This window comes from Triticum urartu, chromosome 6 (assembly GCF_003073215.2).
Source record: "Triticum urartu cultivar G1812 chromosome 6, Tu2.1, whole genome shotgun sequence".
NCBI lineage: Eukaryota > Viridiplantae > Streptophyta > Magnoliopsida > Poales > Poaceae > Triticum > Triticum urartu.
The window spans coordinates 55881087-55908654 of record NC_053027.1 but is presented as its reverse complement, the minus strand read 5'-3'; the positions used below and the strand labels follow the sequence as shown (position 1 = coordinate 55908654).

Genomic DNA, 27568 nt, shown 5'->3' with positions numbered 1-27568 from the left:
ATAGGTTCAGATTTGCAATCGTGGCACTCGGGCCCTAGTGACAAGCATTAAGCATAGCAAAGTCATAGCAACATCAATCTCAGAACATAATGGATAATAGGGATCAAACCCTAACAAAACTAACTCGATTACATGATAAATCACATCCAGCCCATCACCGTCCAGCAAGCCTACAATGGAATTACTCACGCTCGGTGGTGAGCATCATGAAATTGGTGATGGAGGAAGGTTGATGATGACGATGGCGACGGATTCCCCTCCTCGGAGCCCCGAACGGACTCCAAATCAGCCCTCCCGAGAGAGATTAGGGCTTGGCGGTGGCTTCATATCGTAAAACGCGATGAATCCTTCTCCTTGATTTTTTTCTCCCCAAACGTGAATATATAGAGTTGGAGTTGACGTCGGTGGAGCCTTAGGGGGCCCACGAGGTAGGGGCGCGCCCTAGGGGGGTGCGCCCTGCACCCTCGTGGACAGGGTGTGGGCCCCCTGGTGTTGATTCTTTCGCCAGTATTTTTCATTTATTGCAAAACTTGTCTCCGTTGATTTTCAGGTCATTCTGAGAACTTTTATTTCTGCACAAAAATAACACCATGGCAATTCTGCTGAAAATAGCGTCAGTCCGGGTTAGTTCCATTCAAATCATGCAAGTTAGAGTCCAAAACAAGGTCAAAAGTGTTTGGAAAAGCAGGTACGATGGAGATGTATCAGAGACTTGCCGGTAACGAGATTGAACTAGGTATGAAGATACCGACGATAGAATCTCGGGCAAGTAACATACCGATGACAAAGGGAATGATGTATGTTGTCATTGCGGTTTGACCGATAAAGATCTTCGTAGAATATGTAGGAACCAATATGAGCATCCAGGTTCTGCTGTTGGTTATTGATTGGAGATGTGTCTCGGTCATGTCTACATAGTTCTTGAACCCGTAGGGTCCGCACGCTTAACGTTCGATGACGATTTGTATTATGAGTTATGTGTTTTGGTGACCGAAGATTGTTCGGAGTCCATGACAAGGAGTCTCGAAATGGTCGAGAGGTAAAGATTGATATATTGGACGATAGTATTCGGACATCGGAATGGTTCCGGAGTGTTTCGGGTATTTATCGAAGTACCGAGGGGTTACCGGAACCCCCGGGGGAAGTAATGAGCCATATGGGCCATAGGGGAGAGGCAAGGCAGCCCACGAGGGGGTGGCGCGCGCCCCCCATGGGGAGTCCTAATTGGACAAGGGGAGGGTGCGCGGCCCCCCTTTCCTTCTCCCTCTCCCTTTCCTTCGCCCTTTCCCCCTCCGATAGAAGGAAGGGGGCTCGAATAGGACTAGGAGTCCAAGTGGGATTCCTCCCCACTTGGCGCGCCCTAGGCCTGCATCCTCCCCTCTCCCTCCTTCATATACGGGGGCGGGGGGCATCTCTAAGCACATCAATTGTTTCTTAGCCGTGTGCGGTGCCCCCCTCCATAGTTTACTCCTCCGATCATATTGTCGTAGTGCTTAGGCGAAGCCCTGCGCGGATCACATCACCATCACCGTCACCACGCCTTCGTGCTGACGAAACTCTCCCTCGACACTTTGCTAGATCAAGAGTTCGAGGGACATCATCGAGCTGAACGTGTGCAGAATTCGAAGGTGTCGTACGTTCGGTGCTTGATCTCTTGAATCGAGAAGACGTTCGACTACATCAACCGCGTTAAGCTAACGCTTCCGCTTTCGGCCTACGAGGGTACGTGGACACACTCTCCCCCTCTCGTTGCTATGCATCTCCTAGATAGATCTTGCGTGATCATAAGAATTTTTTTGAAATTGCATGCTACGTTTCCCAACATTTGGTCCATCACGGCAGCGGATCCAGCAGGCTCATGTGGCGGCGGATCTAGCAGCCCGGCAATGTGTGTGTGTGTGCGCGCGCGCGCACGCGCGCGCCAGCTTCTGAGTTGGGCAGGGTCGCACTGTGGAGTGCCGGCGCCGTGCCTCCGGGATGTGCATATTTTTTTTAATTTTTAAAATCATAACCGTGGCGGGTGAATATTGATGCCCGCCATTGCTAGTTTGTGACGTTAGTGCCATTATTGGATTATACTTGTGGCGGGCACTATGTGAAGCCAGCCACTGCTAGGTCTTTAACAGTGGCGGGCGCGCGCACGCCACTGATGCCTTGTTAGCAGTGGCAGGCGACCCTGAGAGCCTTGCCCGTCATTGCTGGGATTTTTACACCTTCCATTGCTAGGCATTCCTGCAGTAGTGCATGTAGGGGTACGTAAAAGGTTAGACTTCTATCGATCATGATTTTTCTGGCAATGTGATGAAATCAAGACAAAATACAGGCTAACCAAGTGGGACATTATATGTAGACCAAAGGACCAGGGTGGGCTTGCGATTAAAAACTTAAAGGTAAAGAATAGATGCCTGCTCAGCAAATGGTTGTACAGTCTTTCTATTGAGACCGAAGGAATATGGGTACAATTTTTTGCGTAATAAGTACCGGCAATCGAAAACCCTGGCCCAGGTTACCGTAAGACCCAATGACTCGCCTTTCTAGAAGGGGTTAATGAGGACAAAAGCAACCTTCTTCCATAGGACTATATTTATCATTGGGGACGGTAACTCGACTAGATTTTGGGAAGATACATGGTTAAGGGCGATGCCACTAGCCATAAAATATTCTTCTCTCTATAATATTGTACAACATAAGGACGCTTATATTGCTACAATATTACAATTTGTCCCTCTACATATCCAGTTCAGGAGGTCCCTAGTAGGAGACCGATGGGATAGTTGGCTGCATCTCGTGTGGAGGTTGATGGACGTTCACCTTTCTGATGAGGCAGATATGATTCACTATAAATTATCCGCGAATGGGATATTCTCCATGAAGTCTTTGTATTTAGACTTAATAGTCTCTTGTCCTATTCTGGAATCAATCTTTATTTGGAATATTAAAGTACTATTAAGAATAAAAGTCTTCATGTGGTTTGTGCACAAGGAAATGATTCTGACTAAGGATAACCTGGCAAAACGAAGATGAGAGGGTGGTAAACAATGTTGCTTTTGTGATCAAGATGAAGCTATACAACACCTCTTTCTCAAATGTCCTCTCGCCAAACTCTTATGGTGTAGGATTCATGTAGCCTTTAATGTTAGCCCTCCTAATAGTATTAACACGTTATTTCGGACGTGGCTTAATGGAGTGGAGGCAAGTACTGCGGGACATATTCAAATAGAAGTATGTGCATTACTTTGGGCTATATGAAACTGTAGGAATGACATGATTTTTAACTGACAAACTCTTATAAAATTTTGCAGGTTATATACAAAGCCACTTCTTGCATCCAGATGTGGTCGTTACTCAGTCATGCGGAAGCCAAGGAGCTTATGGCTATTGAGTGGAATCATTGAAAGACAGTAGCACGGGATATTTACAAATGGTTTGGATGGCGGTCAAATAATAAGCTAGGTGTTTAGTCATCTTGATATGTTTTTGCCGGTTGTGGCAACCCTTATTTCTAGTTTACTTTGGGTCTTTTTGTGAGCTTGTATCGGATCACAAACCTATTTGGACATTTCCTTAATAATATGGTTGCATGCATCATTCTGATACAGAGGCCAGGAGTAACCCTCCTTTTCAAAAATACATAAATACACTCCATAGGTAGTTAATTGACAAAGCCTAAACAAGCATGATAATACTACAACATTTCACCACTATAAATCAGTTAAGCAGATGTATCCAACGTTGGCATCCATCAACAAATTTTTTTTACACCCATCAATAATTGGTTGAGAAAATTCCTTATTTGACATTATCTTAAAATCTGCTTCCTTATTTGACACTGGAAAAGTTTTTCTTTCCTATTTGACATAAGTTCTAAATTTTATTTTCTATATGACATTTTCGTCCATTTTGAGCCTAAATGACACCTGAAAAGACTCTTTTGCCCCTCATGTGATATGTGTGTGGGGGGCAATAGCGCGCACACGCAGCATCAGTGCGAGGGCAGGAGCACACACGCAGCAACGCATACACATGCACCAACACACAACGCATACGCACACACACGCAACAACACATGCGCGCGTGCACACACGCACGCAGCAACACACACTTCACGCAGCACACACACATACACACACACGCAGCAGCAGCACACACGCAGGCAGCACATAGGCACACAACCGCACACACGCACGCGCGCGCGCACGTACACATGCAGTAGCAAACACACGCAGCATCACACATGCAGCAGCAACACACACGTAGGCAGCACATAGGCACGCAACAGCACACGCACGCACGCACGCACGTACACACGCAGCAGCAAACACACGCAGCAGCACACATGCACACACACATGCAGCAGCAGCACACATGTGCGCGTGCACCCACACACGCAACAGCACACGTGCGCGCGCGCACACACATACCACATGAAGGGCAAAATCGTCTTTTCAGGTGTCATTTAGGTTTAAAATGGACGGAAATGTCGTATAGGGAATAAAATTTAGGACTAGTGTCAAATAGGGAAAGAAAAACTTTTCCAGTGTCAAATAAGGAATCAGATTTTAAGACAGTGTCAAATAAGGAATTTTCTCTAATTGGTTGGGCTAAATGGCCGGTTCGATGTTCAAAGTACATAACTTTTGACACTTTGTGTATCACTAGACCCACGACATGACATATTTGATGTGCCGAATACATGCACTCAAGCAGAAAAATTCTATCTAGCGGATTTCCTTTTAGGGAAGAACTAGCTCAGCTAGAGTTCGAACATCCCCGTTCGAATTTGGTCATTAATTTGCTCTCTTCCAGGCCTATAGTGCCTTCTTCACTTGTTGATTTGACCGTTGGATGGATTAAGAGAAGTACTACTCCCTTTGTCTGCTGAAGAGTGTATATTTGGATTTAAAAATTTGTCCACAAAAAAATGTACTTCTATATTTTCAATGTAATTTAAAGTATTTTATCTCATCACACGATAACTAAGATCAATAGCATTATATACATAGTTTTCTTAATTTTTAAATGCACTTAGCTCATTGGGATTGGGTAATTAAAGAGGTGAGAGATGGTGGCTTGCATCTTCCCAAAACATTTTTTACTCCACTTCATATTCTAAAATTTTTAAATGTACACTTTTCATCGAACGGAGGGAGTATATAGTAGGTAAAGTTTCAGAATTCTCGATGGTCGTCGACAGACTATTGCGGTTGACTTTGACCAGACTTATGAAGACGCGGCATGTGAAGTAAACGGGTGATGATTTTCTATGGCATTACACGATCGTCTTTATCGTGACGGAAATAGCAGCGAAGGTGCATTGCTAGCTAGTGGGACTCGGATCTCAACATCACTCAAAAGTTGCTTCACTGGCGTCCTTATAGAGCATTTACTCTACCTGTCTACCCGATTAAATAAAAACACCTAGTTGATGTTTACGCTATGTAAGTATCGAGCTACGTGTATTTGGGCAAAGTCAACAGCGTCGCCTCGTCGGTTTTCCCGTAGGATAAACAATGTGCATGCACTAGTACGTACTCCTCCTACTTTTGAAGAGTATAAACCCAGTCCGAAGCGAACCCAAACGGCGCATCCTCATTCACTAGTACAGTAGTGTACTACACTACTACGACTGGCAGCAGCAGCAGCAGCAAGCAGCAGCAAGAGGCGATGGGCATGAGCTGCTGCGAGGAGAGGGAGAGGCCCAGGAAGAGCTGTGCGCCGGTCCACGCCAACGCCGGCTTCGCCGCCGGCGTCCTCTTTGCGCTCCTCGTCTACTTCCTCGTCCGGCAGCAGACTTCGATCAGTGGTAAATGATTCGTTCGTTCCATTCATCTTCTTACCCGCTGTTTGCATACTCCATCATCTTATTCCGGGGCTAGCTTTTCAATGTCACGCTAACGTACGTTAGCCTAGCCTTATCCTTCGACGACCAATGTGGCTTATTTAGCTGACTGACGGCAGCGGTTCTTTCCTGTTGTTTAATATGCAGCTGCCACCACGGCGGCACTAGCACAATGGAGCACGGTTAAACAACTGATTAGAGCTCCTGGTGAAACGCAACTGATTAAAGCTCCTGGTGAAATACGTGAGCACATCTACCCATATGCTTATTTCCAATCTGTGTAGTCTATAATCTGAAGATTAATTCTTGCTTGTTGCTTAATCTACAGTTGTTACGTCTGATGTGCACCGGGTCGCCGACAAACAACCGATTCAAGATACGGGTGAGCAGATCATCAAACTCTCCCAGTCATTTCTACCAAATTTGCATGCATGCTCTGTTAGTTTGGGTACCCAAGGAAATCATGAACTAGAAAAAGGAAAAGTTATATGGAAAATCATTTATTCAGAAGACAACTTTCTTCCCACGCAAAAAAGGTTGTCGGGTCGCCTCTATTTCCGGCAGTGACTAGGTAGTTCACTTAAGCTTAAATACATGTATGACAGATCTGACAGGCAACTCATGATTTAGACTGGTCATAGTGGGAGTAACATAACTAGTAACATAACGCACTTCAATAATTTGCTTATGTGGCAAGTAGTTAATGAGGAAAGAGGTGCCTAGAGTAAAATAATACTCCCTCCGTCTAGGTGAGTAAGTCATTTTAGGTTGTGCACCGTGACCAAGAAGGAGGGGGAAAACAAGAGAATTTAATGTTTATTTGCTAATTAATAGCATTGCATGCAATGAACTAACCACTGCATGTCGTGTTTGGTAATCTCAAGTCATTAAAAACATACACACCCTTCATCTCTTAGACTAGCCACAGCGGGAGTAACTTCAGCAATAACATCGAGTCCAACTCAGCAAATTTGCTTATGTGGCAATGAGTTAATGAAGAGAGAGGTAGTTGTAGTAACTTAGCTAGTTACTGTAACATCACATGTTCCAATGCAATATGAGTCTATAACCTAATAAATGAATCTTTGCATGTTATCACACTTAAGTTACTACCCACTATCAAGGTAGTAACATAGTATAAAAATATGTGTATGTTACTAGCGTATGTTACTATCCATTGTGGCTAGTCTTATTGGTTGATATATTAAGAAACAAGAAACGAGGTAGAAGTTAATGCACCGCGCCTAAGTGTTTTGGGACTATTTGGTTTTCGTAAGATGACTTACACACATAGACGGAGGGAGTATGTTACTGTAACATAGCGCTTCCCAAGAATAAATGAGTCTACAAATTAATAAATGCAATCATCTATGTTACTAGCTACTTCTTTGTTACTTTGCATTATGAACATAGTAACATAGGCTAGTGCCATATGCATGACACTAGTCTAAGTCACTCCTCACTATGACTAGCCTTAACCTGTAAATCAGAGAAGTCAATGTCAGTTTACATTTAAAAGTGAACTAGAGCGGTCTGGTTAATATTTTAGATCAATGGTCTTACAATTCACAACATTGTTAAAGTTTTCTAGTAATTAGAATAGTGTCTTTAAAATTAACACTAACCAGCATATGGGTCCCAACATATGTTCAATTAATAGACTTTATTAATATGAAAAAGTCATATTACCATTTTTAAACAAACGCATCAGCAGGTCGACAAAAAGAATAATGCTTAACTAGTACTCCCTCTTTAAAGAAATTTAAAAGCATTTAGATCACTAAACTAGTAATCTAAACGCTCTTATTTTTCTCTACAGAGGGCTAATTAGAGGCTCCATGTTAATCCTCACGAGACATGCACTCTAGAAGAGAAAATAAATAATAGAGTTCTTTCAAATGACAAACTCCGACCGTTAATGATGTGGACCCAATCATTGTTGATAACTATTACCAGTTGATCTGGTTTGCTTCTAATCACTCATCTCTTTCACCATTTAATATAATCTAGAAAAAAACCAAGCTAAATTTGCACTAGTATTCTCTCTTAATTAGTTTGAACTTGCATATCAAAGATGAATCAAGATGTGTTATCTAGGCTTCATGCATTGGTTGATGATGCAGCTAATGATAAATGCTCCTGCATATACTCGTTTGCCGCATCACTATTTGCTAATATGTTTTGTACTGTGAGAAAAACTTTAAAAAAAACCTAAGATGTGCTCCTTTTGAATCTCCGCTACCCATCGCTGTCATTGCGAAAAGTAAGCTAGCCCCTTGGATTTGCTTCCATTTACCCAATCATGTCATTATTAAAGTTCATCTCATAAAGTGACCCACTAAATTTGCATCTAAATATTATATCCAATATGTTTTTCAATATAATTCACAAATATTTGGTTGCATGGAATATGAATATTTGAATTACTAATATGAAAACTGAAACTGAAACTGAATATAACTAATTGTATTAATATTGTATAGCTGGTTGATAATATTGAATATAAGGAAGACAACTGTAAATCAATTCATCATGCATGGTTGCATGTTGAGGTCTTTTTGTACATGTGTGGTTACATGTTAACATGACATGCTAGAGAAATAAATTACTGAGGATCACCCATATAGCTATATAGGATACATGCATAAAGTAGCACAGCCTAAATTTGCATCTAAACTACTCCCATATGCATTATATAAAATAACAAAATAGCCCCTAGATCTTGATCTCAACTGCTGTCCTCTACCATTACAAAAATATATATGGGAAATGTTAACTGGTGAACGTTCGCTCAAGTAAGGTCGATCGTAGCGAACGCTAGCGCGGGCCGTCTAGTGGGAATCAAACAGATGACATTTTTGGGAGAAAAAAAGTGTTCACTGGCAATTCTTCCATACACATGGCAAGTTTACATTCTGTACATGGCAAGTCCCTAACAAACGTATGGCATTTTTAGTTGTTTTGACATAGCAACTCCGGCGTTCGCTGGGAATTTTGCTCCCGGCCAACGTTCACCAGATATTCGTGTCCATAAAATAACGGAATCCTATGCATTCTTCTAAATAACCTCTGTTAATATAGTATAAAAGATTATTATATGCATGCAGGATGCATGCCACCGGACCACATATAACCGATGAGGCGGACAGCTATAAGCATATCAATTGCATTGTTTTTTCATAGTAAAAGAAATTATCAATTTGCAGGTTTAACATTTATCAAAGATATTTCCTTACTGGGTGACTTACTGTGACAATAACAATCAACTTGCTACTCCATGAAGGCACACGGGTTGATGGTTACAGTACTAGTTAGGCAGGCCGAGTGCAATTAGAAAAGATGAACACGTTGTCCAACCGTTGAAGCAACATGTTAACCTGCTAACTTAGTCTGGCTATAAGTATTATCATGTCATTTATAGTCCATTTTATATCAAATATGTACAATAGTTGATTAGAAGATTGTATTATTTTTTTATTATATGGCCCACCTTTCACTCTCACAAAGTGCCTAGGACTAGGAGCACGTGCTAGAGTTGGCTCTTCACCAAGAGCCCGTTTACCTTTTCTCTCCTCTTTTCTTTCCTCCAGCTAAGCAAAAATATATTAGTTTATTTTTTATAGCCAGCTGACTCAGCTCTATTGTACTTGCTCTTATGCTAACGAACGAAGCTAGTTTCACAATGGTAATTGTTTTTTCTTTCCTTGGCGCGTGACAGATAATGGCAAGGTGGTGTGTACCACGGAGGACCACTCCCGCGGTTTGTCTGGCACCTGTGAAGTCGAAGGCGACGTCCGCACCAATGGCACAGCCCTATCGGTGAGCCTCGTTCCAGTGAGCTGGTCGGAGCGCCACGAGTGGATGATCTCACCGTACACGCGCATTGGCCAGAGCCTCAGGGCGGTCACTGTGATGCAGCTGCAGGATCGGGCTGCCGCCCCGTCGTGCACGCTGACCCACACGATGCCTGCCATCATGTTCGGGATCGGGGGGTACGTGGGCAACTACTGGCATGAGTACGCTGACATTCTGGTGCCGCTGTTCGTCGCAGCGCGGCGGTACCACGGCGAGGTGACGTTCCTGGTCAGCAACATCCAACACATGCCGCGGTGGCTGGTCAAGTACAGGGCCTTGTTGCAGGGGTTGTCCAAGTACGGCGTCGTGGACATGGACCGCGATGCGTATGTGCGGTGTTTCCCGCGCGTCTCGGTTGGGCTCCGCCTCGATAAGGACCTCAGCATCGTTCCCGAACTGGTGCCGGGGGGGCGCCTCACCATGGCCGACTTCACGCGCTTCGTGCGCGAGACCTACGCGCTCCCACGCGGAGCAGTGACCATGGAGCCGTACAAGAAGCCGAGGCTACTGCTGATCCAGCGGGTGACCTCCCGCCAGTTCCTCAACGAGCCGGAGATTGCACGAGCGGCCGAGGCGGCGGGGTTTGAGGTGGCAGTGACGGAGCTGCGGCACAACGGCTCCGAGGTTGAGCAGGCGCGGGTGGTGAACTCGTTTGATGTGGTGCTGGGCGTGCACGGCGCCGGGCTGACGAACGCGGTGCACCTGCCGCCGGGCGGCGTCCTGATCCAGGTGGTGCCGTATGGCAAGATAGAGCCCATGGCGAGGTTGGATTTCAGCGAGCCGGCAACAGACATGGGGCTCAAGTACCTTGACTACAGCGTGAGCGCGGAGGAGAGCTCGCTGCTGGAGAAGCTAGGGCCGGAGCACCCGGCAATCAAGGACCCCGACTCCATCCATCGAAGCGGCTGGACCACAGTGTATGAGTCCTACCTGATGCAGAGCGTACGCATCAACACCACTCGCTTCGCGCCAACGTTGGAGCAAGCGTTCAACCACCTACGCAAGCACTAGGGGCAGATAATGTTCGTCAACTCATTGTTTCCTTAGTTAGTTTTTCTCATTTTGGGTTAATTCTTTGCTAGGTGGCATGGCGTCTTTTCTTTTGTCATTATTTTCTCCCTTTTCACTAAACTAGCATGGTGGCCCTCGCAAACTTGTTTTGTATTGACTGTTAGTTTGCCCTGACCTTGTACACGTTGCCTAATTATTACAAAGAATAATACTCTCTCCGGTTTATATTACTTGTCGTTCAAACGAATGTATTTAGCATTGAAATACGTCTAGATACATCCGTTTGGGGAGGCTTTACTACGGTCCATCTCCAGGATGATCTCCCCGATGATATCAAGTGAAACCTCACCACCAATGGAATTTATTCCCCGGCATCGGCCTATAGGTCCCAATTTGTGGGTGTTGCCGCTTCAAACATGAACAAGGTTGTGTGGAAGAATTGAACACCGTCCAAGTGCATGTTCTTTGCCTGGCTCGCTACCAAGGATAAAATCTAGACAGCAGACCGGTTGCACAGAAGAGGGTGGCCAAACTACAACTTGTGCCAGCTGTGCAAGAGGGAGCCGAAGACCGCAACTCATCTTCTGGATGCCATTGGACGGTGTAAGATGGCGCGAGGCAATTTGATTGCAATGACTTGATGAATTGAAGGTTGTGGAGCGGTGGCGGGATCGAGCTATGCCGGCGAGGAATAGTCTGACATGATTTCCCTCTTAATTGGCATGTCGGGTGATTTGCTGTCATACAAGGATAGTAGAGCAAGAGGTAACATACAATGGCGTTGTCTTCTACAGATTTTCCACCGGTGGCCACATCGAAGGATGGTGCGGGACTGCCCGAGCAAGAGGTAACAAACAGTTGTGTTTTGAAGAACCTTACTCGTGGTCTTTGTGTTGTCAAGATATTGTAGGTGCTGATGGTCGTTGCTGCATTTTTGTCGATCGTTGTTTTGATCGCTACAGGGGTCATTTCTTTTCCTTTTTTTCTGCCACGGCATAGCTTTGGTCTTGTATAACTTTGCTCTTGTTGGTGGATCTTTTGGACATGCGTGTGTGTGTGTGTGCCAGGGAGAAGTGTTGGTTACGTGCATCCTAACTATGCAGAGGCTGAATTTATTTCTCACCATGTTTGTATCCCTTAATGCTTCATTATGAGATAAAAATGCCCTTTATCGAAAAAAGTGCCTATGCACGTGAGAAAAGATTGAAGACTGGTGATTCCGCTGCCTCCTTCTCCGTGAGAAGCGTAAACAAGGGGCATTGGCGTCGTCTGTTCCACTGCCACTGTCTTTTTGAGGCATCATTGTTTGGTGTTGTCGACCGTAAAATAAGGGAGAAGAGTCGACCAACCTAGGGCACGAAGGCAAATACGCCGGCATGGACGGTTGTGTGTGAAGGCTGGGCACAGGGGCAAATACGTTGGCATCTACTTCCAGTTTAGTGATTTAAACGCTCTTATATTTTTACAAAGGAGTATATGAGAATATAGAGGCCGTGATGCATGAGGCAGACATGTTGCCTAATCTGTCGATGGTCATGAAAGGATTAGCTGGAGTAACAAAACATGTGCTAGTGGTGATCGATGAGATGGATAACATGGATTGATTATTTTGGCGGCGGTCGACGCAGTGTTGTGGGTCGCACGGCCGACACTATATTGGGGAAAGAGAAAAGTTGGTTAAGGCCCTCAGAGGAAAGATGTTTTACAGCATTGTTCACGGTTGATTTTTTTTGGCGCAGAAGGGGGGGGGGGGGGGGGGGGGACTTTTTTGGGGGGGGGGGGGGGGGGGGGGGGGGGGGGGTGACATTTCATTACATAACAGTTCATAATTTAGTGCATGCTATTGACGGGTAATTTTTCCGGTTTTAAAATTGATCTAACAGTTTTGATATTTTAATGGACAAAATAAAAGGTTAAATGTTTTTGGCATTTGTGAGCAGTTGTAGTTTATTACCTTTTATTTATGGTTAGCCCTTCAAACACTTTTAATACTTACGAATTTTAAAAAAAATTGAGATATTTGGAAAAATGTTCATGAATTTAAACATATCTGCTATTTCAGAATATGTTAGTGTGAATTAAGAAACTGAAAATAAAAATTTATTCACAATTTTGAGAAAATTTTCATGATTTTTAAAATCTTCATGAAACAGGTAAAAAATCTTGAAGAATTTTAAAAATGGCCACAAATTCAAGAAAGTTCAAGGATTTTGTAATGTATTTAAAAAATCATGAATTATAAAGAGTTCGAGAATGCAAAAAAAATTGATGAATTTGAAAAGCTATTCGTCAATTTAAAAAATGTTCACAAATATATAATTGTAGAAGGAAAAGAAACTGATAAACAGAAAAGAAATAAGAAACTTAGAAATAAATAATAAAGAGAACCTAAAAACCTTGATAAAATAAAAAAAGAAAAGAAAAGAAAAGAAAGAAACAACCTTATGAAGAAAATCTGAAAGTCAGGTGGAATATTCCAGAAGCTTCTGAAGACCGAGCGAACGGTTCTAAAATATTCGCAAAACTAGGGTGAATTAGCTGCCTCTGATAAAGGCCCGGCCTACCAGTAGCACTAGTGGGCTATTTCTTGCGAACCGATCGTATCATCGGCGGTATTATTGGTCGGGCAGTGCTATACCTCGCCTACAGCAAAGATGGAAGCGCGGATCACGTTAGCAACTCCCCAAACTAGGCCAGGCCCAGCGCCGGACGGAGTGTGCATGAGTCACCACGTACCCCGCATACCATAGGTATGTTATACATTTTTTTCTGTATATTTTGTGAAATGATCCATGAAAATAGATTTGGAACATATTAGAAGTATGTTCCTATAATTTATAAAAGTGTTTTGAAAAATATCCATCAGATGTTTGGAAATGGTCCATCGTGTGATTAAAAAATGTTTAGAATGTTTTACAAAAATGTTCATGTATTAAAAAAACATGTATATCATATAGAATGTATCATCTATTACGAAAATGCTCACCATGTTTTTATAAAAATTTCATCATTCTTCATGTGTCAATGAAAAGTCCATCTTGTGTTTAAAATGTTCGATGTGTATTTAAAAAAATGTAAAACATATTTAAGGAAATATTCACCATGTATTTAGAAACCAATGTTCAACATGTGTTTCAAAAATTATCATTGTGTGTTATTCGCCATTAATTAAAAAAATGTTCAACATGTATTCAAAAACATGTTTCGCAGGTATCTAAAACTATTTAACGTCTGTTTGAAAAAAGTTCAACATGTATTCAGAAAAAATTAATGTGTGTTTTAAAAACATAAAACACGTATTTGAAATTTTTTATAATGTATTTTTAAAATGAGATAAAATTTAAAAATAAAATAAACAAGAAAATGATTTTTTTAATAACACCTAAGGAAAGCAAAAAACCAATAGAGAAAACACAAACGTATATATAAATTAAAAACATGGGCCAAAAGTTCCCAAAACCGCCAGGCCTAGATACAATGCAACCTCACAGTAAGCGAGGTTTAGCATATGTTATAAAGGTGTGCTACTCCTATAATAATTTGGGCCATTTTGTGTTAAATTTGGCCAATGGTGGCCTTAAGTGTCCCCAAGTATTCATGTAACAAGGTGCCCTTCCATCTTCAACATAGGCACAACCCTTGCATATCGACAAACATGGTGTGTATGAAGAGCAACTAGTTAACATATGCACCACAAGGGGTACTTTTGGTGCGTGGGAGCACTCCGGCATTGTCATGTGTTGTGCATTGGACGATTCCCTCGACGGACCATTTTTTAAGTTTTATTTGTTCTTCTATCCTTAGTTCCATGTTTTCCTGGTTTTTTCATGTTTTCCTAGGTTTTTGGTCTGTCCGGGGCTTAGGTGTGATCTGTGCTAAGCACATGTATGCTTTGTTGTGAAGCATAGGAGTGCTCCATGCAGAAGCATATGCGGCAGGCCCTGTAGAGAGCACATCTTACTTCACACAGAAGCATATGTGTATGTCATCCATATCTGTTCCGGCCCCTTTTAGCGCGATACCTACTCCTTAGATGCGCCGCTCACTGCCACCATCTCCGCCATGGACACTTTCCAGAGCCGCACTTTTCCTTCAAGGTAATAACTCATCTCCCATGTCCTTTCCATCATCGTACTCCCGTACTTCATCCGTTCTTAAAAGAGTGTACTTCTAATTTTATTGTAAAGTCAATTTTTTTGTTTGACTGTATTTATATAATAATATATGAACATTTATGCCGTTAAATTAGTAGCATTAGATTCATAATAAAATATATTTTTATCATATACCTATTTAGCTTCACAAACATTAATATATTTTTGCATAAACTCGGTTGGTTTGACTCTCATAATGTTGGAAGTACACTTTTTTAAGGATGAAGGAGTAGGTGTGAGTGATAGGTATCAATCGCGTCCACGCTACACCGCCGGCTGCTATGCGCTCGGTCAGACCACGAATCATGCACTGCAACTTCACGTGTGGCCGTTACTATCTTCACGTTGACATGGACTTGTACTTAAGATAGTCTAATCAGTTGCAAACTTGCAATATGATGTTGCATGTACTCTGCCCGATTAAATACAAACACAGGGACGTAATTACTGTTTACGCCAGGTGCATTTGGGCAAATTCAACTGTCGTCGGTGATCCCGCTGGGATAAACAATACGTACTACGTATGCTTCACCAGTGGAAGACCCTCGATAACTTGCGAAACTCACTCATACTGCGACGTGCACACACCCCCACCATACCACGTACGCCGCCAGGTGCAGAATCTACCCAAAAACTAATCACCAGCAATTCAACCTGTTCACAACAGTACTAATGCTAACCAGACTCAACTAGCACACACGTCCTCACTCACTCACCACAGCAAGAGAAAGCAAGTGGCGATGAGCTGTGCGCCGGTCCGTGTCAACGCCGGCTTCGCCGCCGGCGTCCTCTTCGCGCTCCTCGTCTGCTTCATCCTCCAGCAGGAGGTTGCCATCAGCGGCCTCAGCGGTAGCCATTTATCCCTTTCATTTCACCGTTTCATGAATCTTCTGCTTACCAAGAGGCAAACACAATGCTTTATAGCAACTTCTCTCATCGTTAGCTAGATCCTAGCCTTGTTGATTGACGACCGGTGAGGCTTTTGTTTTTCTACCTTGAGCACACACACGATCGATGCGGTTGACGGCAACACTTCTTTCCTGTTGCTTCATATGCAGTCGCCACCACGGCAGCAGTAGCGCAGTGGATCACGCTTAAACAGCTGAGTAGAGATCCTGCTGCAATGCAGCTCATAAAAGCTCCTGGTGAAAGTGAAACACGTGAGTATTTTTTCACCTATCTGTCTTGCTTTGTGCCAGCAACTATGCTTATTTCCAGTCCCCAGTCTCTGTAAGCTGAAGATCAAACTCTTGCTTGTTGCTTAATCTACAGTCGTCGCTTCTGACGTGCAGCGGACCCCGGACATACAGCTGATCCAAGGTTCAGGTGAGCAGAGCACTCCGGTCCTTTGCTTTGATCAAGTTTGCATGCTCAGGTCGTTTAATTTGGGTATCCTAAGAAATCGCAAAATGGAAAACTGTTTGTTTCGACTCCTGTGTATTTAGCCTACGGATGCCCGCGTCTATTGTAAGCAATGAGGTAATGTAGGAGTACATCGACTCTCAAATTTCACAGTAAATACGGGAGTTTTTTTTTTTGCGGGGGTTGACATAGGCGTAAAACTCTGACAGATCTTACTAACAATTGATTACTTTGTCAATTCGAAGAACTCAGATCTAGCTAGCGAATATTTTCATTAAACTAATGGACGGTTGCCTACCCAGGGCAATGCATGGGAAGCAGTGAATACTAAATTTAACATCCTGTGATCCTGATCATCGCTATAGACTGTCAGAGTGAGGAGTAGCATAGTACACATTATTCTAGACTATATTACCTTTATAGAGTTAGTAACATATGTGTAGTGTCATGCAAACTTTTATTTATTAGATTATATCTCATTTTTCTTGATATGTGTGATGTTAAAAACCGAGTCCCCTCATTTGTTTGATTGAATTGTGTGGGCGGTAGCTGTAGGGTTAGTAATGACGTGGCTGCAAATGGAATCAGTTTTTGCTTAGATGGCATAGTTGCTGATGTGGATAGCTTGCATGTTGAGAGAAATATCATAGTGGGGATGAACTATTTAGGTATTATAGATGAGTAACTAGCTAAGTTACTTAATTTACCTACATCCTCATTAACTCATTGCTACATAGGAAAATTAGCTAAGTTGGACTCGATGTTACTCTTAAAATTACTCCCACTATGGCCAGTCAAATATGCAGGCCTGGGGTGCCTACCAAGTGAATTAATTAGTTTGTCACACACACCACCTAAGTAGGAGTAGAAGTAAAAAAAAATATAAGTCTATAAATGTCGGGAGCTATATAAGCAAGTAAGCATATCAATTTTGCATTGTTTCTTCACAGGAAAAAAAAGCATAACAATTTGCATATGGTTTAACAATGCTAATTGTTAACTTTCAAAAAAAAAACAATGGTAATTGTTTCTCCTTTCCTGGCGCGTGACAGATAATGGCAAGGTGGTGTGTAACATGGAGGGCCGCTCGCGTGACTGGTCCGAAACGTGTGAAGTCGACGGCGACGTCCGCACCAACGGCACAGCACTGTCGGTGACCCTCGTCCCAGCGAGCAGGTCGTCGGAGCGCCGGGAGTGGATGATCTCACCGTACGCACGCGGTGGCCAGAGCCTGAGGTCGGTCACGGTGACGCAGTTGCAGGACCGATCCGCCGCCCCGCCGTGCACGGTGACACACACTATGCCCGCCGTCCTGTTCGGGATCGGGGGCTACGTGGGCAACTACTGGCATGACTACACCGACATTCTGGTGCCGTTGTTCGTCGCGTCGCGGCGGTACCACGGCGAGGTGACGTTCCTGGTCAGCAACATCCAGCACCTGCCGCGGTGGCTGGTCAAGTACAGGGCCTTGCTGCATGGGCTGTCCAAGTACGAGGTCGTGGACATGGACCGAGACGCGTATGTGCGGTGCTTCCCGCGCGTCACGGTGGGGCTCCACCTCGACAAGGAGCTGACCATCGTCCCCGAGCTGGTGCCGGGGGCTCCCCTCACCATGGCCGACTTCACGCGGTTCGTGCGCGAGACCTACGCGCTCCCACGCGAAGCACCGACCCGGGAGCCGGGCAAGAAGCCGCGGCTGCTGCTGATCCACCGGGGGGACTTCCGCCGGTTCCTGAACGAGCAGGAGATACTGCAGGCGGCGGAGGCGGCGGGGTTCGAGGCGGCGCTGTCGGAGCCGCGGGTGAACGGGTCCGAGACGGAGCAGGCGCGGCTGGTGAACTCGTTCGACGTGGTGCTGGGCATGCACGGCGCGGGGCTGACGAACGCGGTGCACCTGCCGCCGGGCGGCGTGCTGATCCAGGTGGTGCCGTACGGGAAGATGGAGTACCTGGCGAGGGCGGAGTTCAGCGAGGGCGCGACGGACATGGGGCTCAAGTACCTTGACTATAGCATAAGCGCGGAGGAGAGCTCGCTGATGGAGACGCTGGGGCCGGAGCACCCGGCGATCAAGGACCCTGAGTCCATCCACCGCAGTGGTTGGGAGAATATGTTTAAGCTCTACCTTAAGCAGAACGCCCGCATCAACACCACCCGCTTCGCGCCAACGCTGGTGCAAGCGTTCGACCACCTACGACAGCAGTAGGGGGGGAGGGCATGCTCATTAATCCTGTTGTTTTCTTTGGTAGTTTTTTCTCATTTTGGGTTAATTGTAGCCTCCCGTTTTTCTTTTGTCATTATTTTCTCCTTTTCACTCGATTGTTTGTTCAAATGTCTACTTCCACTTTTTTTTTATTGGTTAAGAAATGCATAATCGGTTCTACTCTTGCCAGTTTCAAACAGGAAGATCTTCATGAACCTGCTCGATTTATATCAGAAAAATCAGAAATGAATGTAAGGCAAGACTAAAGTACATCAAATTTTGGCTCACGACAGAGCAAAACAAAGGCAGGAAATGCGTGGGTACTCATGGACCCAAGCAGGCATATTCCACTTAGAGCTGCAGACAGAAAAACAACACAATTTCGAATATTCTTGCTAAAATTGACATGTGATAAATACGTAGGTACAAACAAGAGAACAACACCTGAAAAATAGTCAAGGCAACACACGCACACGCACACGCACACACATCCACATCTATGCCAAAACATATCATGACAAAAATGTATGCGTTAAAAAAATGTAATGATGCAAAGATACTACGTGCCATTATGTTGAAAAACACATCGTGGCGACACACTAGTTTATTTAGATTTGCTATCAAAGTTGGATAAAAAAAAGGGTTCTGGTTTGTAATAAAAGTTAGCATGAGTGTACTCTAACAAATGCCATACCGGAGACAAATATGTCATGACCTTGAGACCACGTGTCCAGAAATTGCTCCCCCCCTCCGAATAGAAAAATGATGTTGCGAGGCTACATGGCAAAATGGCCATGATATACATCTGTTTTCGCCTTAAAAATTGCCATGTACCTAAGTGACCGCGCGTGACGCCGGCTGTGTACACGCCCGCCGCAGCACTTTTGCATCCTCGCTGCCGCACTCGCGCGCCACCCGTCGCTGCTCCAGTCACCGGAACAGGCTCTATCGTCCCTCGCCGTCCCGCAAGGTCGCACCATGGTACCCGCTGAACGCCACTCTCGCACGACCGCAACCCTCCCGCATCCTCGCCGCCGCACTCGCACACAGTCCTGCTGCCGCTCCAATTGCCAGAAGGCCTTCGCCGCTGCAACCCCTCGCACGACCGCGACCCTCCTACATCCTCGCCGCCGCACTTGCATTCCGCCCGCCGCCGCTCAAATCACCGGAAAGCCTTTGCCGCTGCACCCTGCCTGACCAACGTCATTGGGGAAGGATGGGGTGGGGCGAGAATTGGGGGAAGTGGGTGAGCCCAGCTGAGGGGAGGAGTGCCTGAGAATCGTGGAAAGGGATAAGGTATGCGTGGGTGAACCTGGTGTGAACGAGAAAATCGTTCAGGTGAGTTTGCCTTTGACGTGAACGAAGGAGCTATGATGACGTGGCGACTTCACGTGCGCCAATATGCGTGCATGCGATCCAACGTTAACAAACTTGTTCGGGGCAAGATGCACAAACATAACACGTTCGGGAGTTATTGATTCCGTAAAATAGTTAGGTAGGCGCCACAAGGAGCTCCTCTTTGGCGCTCTCAGCGCTGCTTACACAAGTTGGCGCTCGAAGGCCATGGCTACTAGGCAGGCCCAGCATCACTAGCGCAATAACCATTGCAATGCGATGACTTTCATGTTTTATATATCCAAAAACAACACTATTTGTCCCTTGTTGTCCGTCCAACTATAATTTATTTGAAAATAGAAAACGTATTTTTATAAATAATTCACAAATTTTAGAAAAGGTTCATTGACTTTTAAAAATAGAATCACGGATCTAATAAAAAAGTTCACAAATTCAAAAAATATTATCAATTTTGAAAGATGCTCACAAATTTGAAACAAGTTCACCAGATTTTTAAAAATGTTCCCTGGATTTTGGGGAAAACATTCACGGATTTGGAAAACTTTCTTTCATTTTCGTAACAAAAAATATGAATTAAAAAAAGTTCATCAAAATTAATTTTTTGGCAAATTTGAAAAACATTCACTAGATTTTGAAAAAAAACATGGATTTAAAAAGGTTCACTAAATTTTTATAAAAAAGTTCGCCCATTTTGAAAAAACAAATCACTTGATTTTTTAAAAAACTTCACAAAATTTGAAAAACGTTCACTGGTTTTTTTTAAAAAGTTAAACGATTTGATAAAAAAGTACAGAAATTCGTTCAAAAAATTTGAAAAACGTTCGCTGGATTTTGAAAAAAAATCGCTGCGTTTTAAAAACTTCACACATTTTGAGAAAAGAAAGAAAAAGGAAAAAAGAAAAAGAAGAAGGAAGAAAAATGGAAAGAGAATGTAACATCAGGTTGAGAAGTCTAGGTGGCTACCGTAGCCAACTGTAAATGTGGACGTCGTATGTTCGAGTCACAAGAGTGTGGTCGTGTTTTAAAACCGAAAAATGAAAGGATAAACAGGCCAGCCAGCACGGAGTGGTAGTGTGCGCCGGTTTGTGGAAAACACTATAACGGGCGCCTTCAAATAGGGTTTGCCGACGCCACGGACGCGCCTGGGGCCTTCCTTGGACTGACATGTTTTTATTTGGTCTTGCTTTAAAACTATTATTAATCATGCATTTGAAAAAAAATGTGTATAGAAGCAATGTTGACTATGTATTAAAAATATCAAACTTGTATTTGAAAAACACTAATCAAGCATTTGAAAATGTTTAAATGGGTATAGAATGTAATGTTGATCATATATACAAAAACGTATCTTGTTTTAAAAAATGTTAATCCATCATTTAATTTTTTAAATGTGTATACAAAAAATATTGATCATGTATTAAAAATGTTAATCAAGCATTTAAAATATGTCAAATGTGTATAGAAAAAGAATATTTCTCATGTAAATGTACACAAAAATATATATAATGTGTAGAAAAATTTCCTCATTTATTTAATAAATGTTAAGCAAGCACTTGAACCAAATGTTAAAAAGTGTGTGAAAAATATTAATCCCTCATTTAATTTTTTAAATGTGTATACAAAAAATATTGATCATGTATTAAAAATGTTAATCAAGCATTTAAAATATGTCAAATGTGTATAGAAAAGAATATTTCTCATGTAAATGTACACAAAAATATATATAATGTGTAGAAAAATTTCCTCATTTATTTAATAAATGTGAAGCAAGCACTTGAACCAAATGTTAAAAAGTGTGTGAAAAATATTAATCAAGCATTTTGAAAATGTTAAATGTGTATAAAAAAGGTTGACCATCTATTAAAAAAATAAACTTGTATTTGAAAAATGTTAATCAAGTATTTGAAAATTGTCAAATGTGGATAGAAAAATGTTAACTATATATTTAAAAAATATTAAACTTTTATTTGGAAAAAATGTTAACCAACCATTTGAAAAATGTTAAATCTGTATAGAGAAAATGTTGACAATGTGTCCAAAAAATGTTAATTTTGTATTTAAATTTTTTAATGAAGATTTTAACAATGTTAAATGTATATAGAAAACAATTGACCATGTATTAAAAAAATTGTATTTAAAAACTGTTAAACACTTATTCCAAAAATGTATTAGTTATATACCAAAAATGTGTATAAAAATGAAAACCGAGATAAAACGACAAACAAGATGAAAAACGGAAAATAAAGAAGCAAAATCAAAGAAAAGGCTGTGAAAACCGAAGAAACGGAAGAAAGAAACACCCCAGAAACAAAGAAAAATGGAAACCCTAAATAAAAAGAAGTGAAAATCAATGAGGAAACGAAGAAAACCTAGAAAAATAGAAAAGAAAACTGAGACGTTGCACTGTCGGCTGTTTGCCAACTCGGTCATGGGCCTAAGCCCAGGCTCATCTCCCTACGTGACGGCACATATATTGGAGGCATTGGTGAGTGCAACCAACACACCCACTTTCTCCTCGCGCAACCCTAGCCATCATCTACTCCTTGTCTCACCGTGCTGCTTCCAGCGATCCCATCCCGAGGACCGCGTGAATAGTCAGTCGGGCGAGCAGGCCTCCGAAACCCCGTCATTCAAGATCCTACACCGAGAGAAGGGCGATAGGGTTTTTGGGGAGAGTCTCGGCCCGACTGCTCCCGATCCGTCCCCGTCTTTGTCCGCTGCTTCGATTACTCCTGCATGGACACCATGGCTGTCCCCGCCAAGAAGAAGGCCACGGATGAAGCCGAGGTTGCTGTTGCCGTCGTGACCCTTGCCTGGCCTACCGGATGGTATGATTCGGCCATCCTCTACTTGCTCATTCATGTGCTAGCCGTATATGATCTGTTCATAGATGTTTTGGTGCTATGCTATAGACGTGCGCACATGTTTAGGTTTCAGTATGAGTTGCATACTATGAATGCCATGTTTACCATTTGCTCGTGGATTAATCAAAAAAGTGCTAATATATCCAGCATTCTACTCGCTAAATCGGGTCTTTGTACTAAAAATAAATAAGGTGTGTGCTTATGTCTTGGCTAACTTCACTAGAACCGTGGGTGGCAATAATGTTTGGTCCTCTTGCCGGAGTGTATCCCAACTAAGAGTTTTTTTTTTTGCAGGGCAACTAAGAGTATTTGTTACCCTGCAAAAAGAAAACCTAAGAGTATTTGTTAGCGGACTGTAACCTTCTACCAGTCTAATAAATATCTCTTTCCCTAAAAAAAAGGTACAAAAAAATAGCAACTAGGCAATATACACATGACTAGTCATTACTTGTTGCATGATGCCTATATATATGCATACGGGGAGTAGGAGAGAGCTCTTGTGATCAAAATAAATAAATCAAACGGACCAGGTAGATTGTATGATGCTCCACGCTTGTTGCTTGGGAAGAGTGCTCATTTGCAAGGATCGTCACGGTGGACCATAGTCTAGTATCTCCTCGCTTGCCTTGCTTTTCGATTCAGCAAACCACCTATAGGCTTGGAAGGCATCAAGAATTGAGGGATTGCATAGAATTCTCATCTCGCTTGCACTGCATGAATATTTAGCTATAACACAGCCCCACTACGTACATGAAACCTATCAGGTTCTGCCTAACCTTCCTCCCTCAGCAAGTCCAGACGTGTCTCATCATCTCTGGATCACCCTATGTCCCTAAGTTAATTCGCACCGGGTGTTTTAGGTACACCATCGTTAACATTTGCATAAAATGTAGATCTGTCCAATGTGCTAACTGTCACTAGTTGAGTATCGGTTGGCCAATTAAATGATTAGACGAAAATCACAGTCCAGAACGTACGCATCCCCTTCTACAGTCTGCTTGATTGTCCAAAAGAAAAAAAAAATAGTCTGCTCAACTAGTTTGTGAAATAGAATATCCTTCCGCCTGATTAGTGCAGCCTTGGAGCTACTCGTTGACTAGACAGGCCACATGTTTCTCTTTTTTTTCAGAAAATAATTCTTGTATTACTCAAAGATTAAGGCATACAATCTTGTCCAGCAATGTTCAAGACTTTCCCTGGACCAGAGCCTAAGCGAACCGCAGTTCGGTTATTCAACTCACCAAAGTTAGCCATTAAATCACTGACATTATTACAGCTCGACGAATACGAGTAATACAAAAATCGGATTCCCACATGCTAGTTTTGATCTCACTGATAAAAATGCATACTTGGACCTGTTTTTTTTTTTTCTGCTCTTCACCATGGAGATAATTTCCATACCATCAACTCTATCAATTCGCAAATTTCTCCACTGCAATGCTAAAGACAACCATTCCTTGACTGCTAGAATCTCAACCGTGCAAGTGTAAAGATGCCTACAAGAACTGGAAATAATAGCACCCTCATGATCCCAGAGAATCATACCAGTTCTTCCTAATCTCAACCGTGCAAGTGTAAGATGCCTACAAAAACTGAAATAATGACAGGGCATCTACAATGGGAGGTGCTTATCTAGACGCTTAGACAGAATAAAATAAATACCAGAAAAATTAAAAAGCGCTAAGCGTGCTTCAATGCAAGGCGCTAACCAGGGGCGCTAAATTAATGGGAAAAAACAGCGCCTCGTCTCAGGCCGTGAAGGAAAGAGCCTAGCGCTCGGCTCCTTCTTTTGCGTCGAGGAAGCAACCGATGCCAGGATTGAGCGACGTAACTGCCGATTGGCCCGGGAATAAATCCTGGCGCCCAGCTGCTAGCGCCCGCGTTGGAGATGCCCTTATGATCCCAGAGAATCATACTAGAAAGAACCATCGGTGTTCAGTTTAAGATGTCTAGGTGTCGGAGGCATCCATGGAGTAAGTGACAATGTCCTAGATAAGGGGCCTCTCACCACGTCGACTCCCGGCCTGGTGGCCCGGGCTGAGGACCCCTTGTGAGTTCTGTCCCAGGCCACATCAGGTGGCCCATGGCCTATAATCCGAAGATTTGAGAAGACTTAGAGCATCTATAGCCGGTCGCCTCATACGCCCGGGCAGGCCGTCACGATTTTTTGACCCAGACGGCCCCCTCAAATGCACGGGCTGACCGACACCCCTCATATCCAGCCCAAATATGGGGCGGGTAAGGGGGCGCCCGGGCGCACCCAGGCACGCCCACCACGTTGGACTGACGAAGGGTTCCTAGCCGGAAACGCCCTGAAATCCGGCGGTCCGAAGCTTGTCTCCTCCGCTAGACCGGTGGCGCCGCCCGGTGCAGCTCCGACGGGCAGCGTCGTGCCTAGCCCGACTATTTAAGCTGACCGGCGGCATCGAAGCCCTACCATCTATCCACATTTTCCTCCTCCTCATGTCCACCGCTGCCGCCACTTTCCATTCCACCCATCCACCTAGTAGTCGTGCCCCCACGCCGCCGGGTGAGGAGCGAGCCTTTTCTGATGCCAAAGCGCCGGCTCGAGCTCCTTGAGCTGATCCGGGCTAGGCGCAAAGCCTGGATCGCCGCGGGGCTACCTCCGGATGTAGTGGATCCAGAGGAGGAGTTGGAGTAGGAGGACGAGGGCTAGGAGGAGGAGGATGAGGATGAGGGGGATGTGGGGGACGCTGGTGACACGGATCTGCAGGTGGAGCAGTAGGTCATCCTTGATTCCCTCTAGTCGGAGTCGACTGCGGAGGCCAGACGCCTTGCCGGCAGGAGATGGAGGTGCGGGAGGCCGTGGAGAAGGCGGAGATGCTCACCTACATGGATGAGGTCGCGTAGGAGGAGGATGATCGAGAGGCCTCCTACCCGCTCGTCCAGCCGGCGCCCAGGGCCGTCGTCTTGGGCATCTCTGACGGTGAAGACTAATTAGGTTAGTACGTAGGATTTCTTTGCATGCTTTGTATGGATGTAGGGGATGCAATATGAGAGAGGAGGAGCAGAGTTGCTAATTTGAGGCGTGACCGGTCACTGTCCGCGGATGGGCCCGGTCACGTCCACGGGCATTTGTGGGGTTAGATTTGCAAAATCCGACTGTAGATGCTCTTAGACGTACAAGATATCAAGCTGGATCCGTTGAGGAATCTATCTCCTCGTACATAGCCAACTATGAAACATGTAACATTGGTGAAGGAAATATGCCCTAGACGCAATATTAAAGTTGTTATTTATATTTCCTTATATCATGATAAATGTTTATTATTCATGCTTGAATTGTATTAACCGGAAACTTAGTACATGTGTGAATACATAGACAAACAGAGTGTTACTAGTATGCCTCTACTTGACTAGCTCATTGAATCAAAGATGGTTAGGTTTTCTAGCCATATACATGAGTTGTCATTTGATTAACGGGATCACATCATTAAAGAATGATGTGATTGACTTGACCCATTTCATTAGCTTAGCACTTGATCATTTAGTATATTGATATTGCTTTCTTCATGACTTATACATGTTCCTATGACTATGAGATTATGCAACTCCCGAATACCGGAGGAACACTTTGTGTGCTACCAAACGTCACAACGTAACTAGGTGATTATAAATATGCTCTACAGGTGTCTCCGATGGTACTTGTTAAGTTGGCATAGATCAAGATTAGGATTTGTCACTCCGATTGTCGGAGAGGTATCTCTGGGCCCTCTCGTTAATGCACATCACTATAAGCCTTGCAAGCAATGTGACTAATGAGTTAGTTGCGGCATGATGCATTACAGAACGAGTAAAGAGACTTGCCGATAACGAGATTGAACTAGGTATTGAGATACCGACGATCGAATCTCGGGCAAGTAACATACCGATGACAAAGGGAACAACGTATGTTGTTATGCGGTTTGACCGACAAAGATCTTCGTAGAATATATGGGAGCTAATATGAAAATCTAGGTTCCGCTATTGGTTATTGACCGGAAACGTGTCTCGGTCATGTCTACATAGTTTTGGAACCCATAGGTCTGGACGCTTAACATTCGGTGACGATCGGTATTATGAGTTTATGTGTTTTGATGTACCGAAGATAGTTTGGAGTCCCGGATGTGATCACGGACATGACGAGGAGTATCGAAATGGTATAGACATAAAGATTGATATATTGGACGACTATATTCGGACACCGGATGAGCTCCGAGGGTAGCTTCATCATCACCCTCATCACGCCGTCGTGCTGACAAAGCTCTCCCTCGACACTCTGCTGGATCGTGAGATTGTGGGAAGTCACCAAGCTGAATGTGTGCGGATCGCGGAGGTTCCGTATGTTCGGTATTACGATCGGTCGATCGTGAAGACGTACAACTACATCAACCGCGTTGTCATAACGCTTCCGATTTCAGTCTACGAGGGTACGTGGACAACACTCTCCCCTCTCGTTACTATGCATCACCATGATCTTGCGTGTGCATAGGATTTTTTTTGAAATTACTACTATCCCCAATAGTGCCATCCGAGCCAGGTTTATGCGTAGATGTTATATGCACGAGTAGAACACAAAGGAGTTGTGGCGTGGGTATATACATAAAGCTTGCCGTCACTAGTTGATTCTTGACTCGGCGGTATTGTTGGATGAAGCGGCCCAGGCCGACATTACGCGTACGCTTACGCAAGACTAGTTCTACTGACGTGCTTCGCACATAGGTGGCTGGTGGGTGTCAGTTTCTCCAATTTTAGTTGAATCGGATTCAATGAACATGGTTCTTTTAGAAGATCAAAAAGCAATCACTATACCGCGTTGTGGTTTCTGATGCATAGGTAAGAACGGTTCTTGCTCAGCCCGTAGTAGCCACGTAAAACTTGCAACAACAAAGTAGAGGACGTCTAACTTGTTTTTGCAGAGCATGTT

At 43.8% G+C, this 27568-nt stretch overlaps 2 protein-coding genes across 2 annotated transcripts; both read left to right on the top strand.

Moving 5' to 3' along the window:
- The first annotated feature begins 5575 nt into the window (after positions 1 to 5575).
- LOC125517359 (alpha-1,3-arabinosyltransferase XAT3-like) lies at positions 5576 to 10930 on the top strand. Its single transcript, XM_048682554.1, has 4 exons — positions 5576 to 5803; positions 5987 to 6082; positions 6168 to 6221; positions 9558 to 10930. Exons 1-4 carry the CDS (start codon positions 5665 to 5667, stop codon positions 10703 to 10705), a joined length of 1437 nt encoding a protein of 478 aa, XP_048538511.1. The 5' UTR covers positions 5576 to 5664; the 3' UTR covers positions 10706 to 10930.
- Positions 10931 to 15562: 4632 nt separating this feature from the next.
- LOC125515762 (beta-1,2-xylosyltransferase XYXT1-like) lies at positions 15563 to 18590 on the top strand. The gene is made up of 4 exons (XM_048681262.1): positions 15563 to 15708; positions 15918 to 16019; positions 16132 to 16185; positions 17274 to 18590. Exons 1-4 carry the CDS (start codon positions 15600 to 15602, stop codon positions 18422 to 18424), a joined length of 1416 nt encoding a protein of 471 aa, XP_048537219.1. The 5' UTR covers positions 15563 to 15599; the 3' UTR covers positions 18425 to 18590.
- Positions 18591 to 27568: the final 8978 nt, after the last annotated feature.

What these genes read in the sequence shown, in the direction of transcription:
- LOC125517359 (XM_048682554.1), top strand. Translation starts at nt 5,665, where the DNA reads ATGGGCATGAGCTGCTGCGAGGAGAGGGAGAGGCCCAGGAAGAGCTGT. An exon ending in GCAGCAGACTTCGATCAGTG is followed by an intron (nt 5,804 to 5,986) that starts GTAAATGATTCG and finishes TTTAATATGCAG; the next exon opens with CTGCCACCACGGCGGCACTA. An exon ending in ACAACCGATTCAAGATACGG is followed by an intron (nt 6,222 to 9,557) that starts GTGAGCAGATCA and finishes GGCGCGTGACAG; the next exon opens with ATAATGGCAAGGTGGTGTGT.
- LOC125515762 (XM_048681262.1), top strand. Translation starts at nt 15,600, where the DNA reads ATGAGCTGTGCGCCGGTCCGTGTCAACGCCGGCTTCGCCGCCGGCGTC. An exon ending in TGCCATCAGCGGCCTCAGCG is followed by an intron (nt 15,709 to 15,917) that starts GTAGCCATTTAT and finishes CTTCATATGCAG; the next exon opens with TCGCCACCACGGCAGCAGTA. An exon ending in ACAGCTGATCCAAGGTTCAG is followed by an intron (nt 16,186 to 17,273) that starts GTGAGCAGAGCA and finishes GGCGCGTGACAG; the next exon opens with ATAATGGCAAGGTGGTGTGT.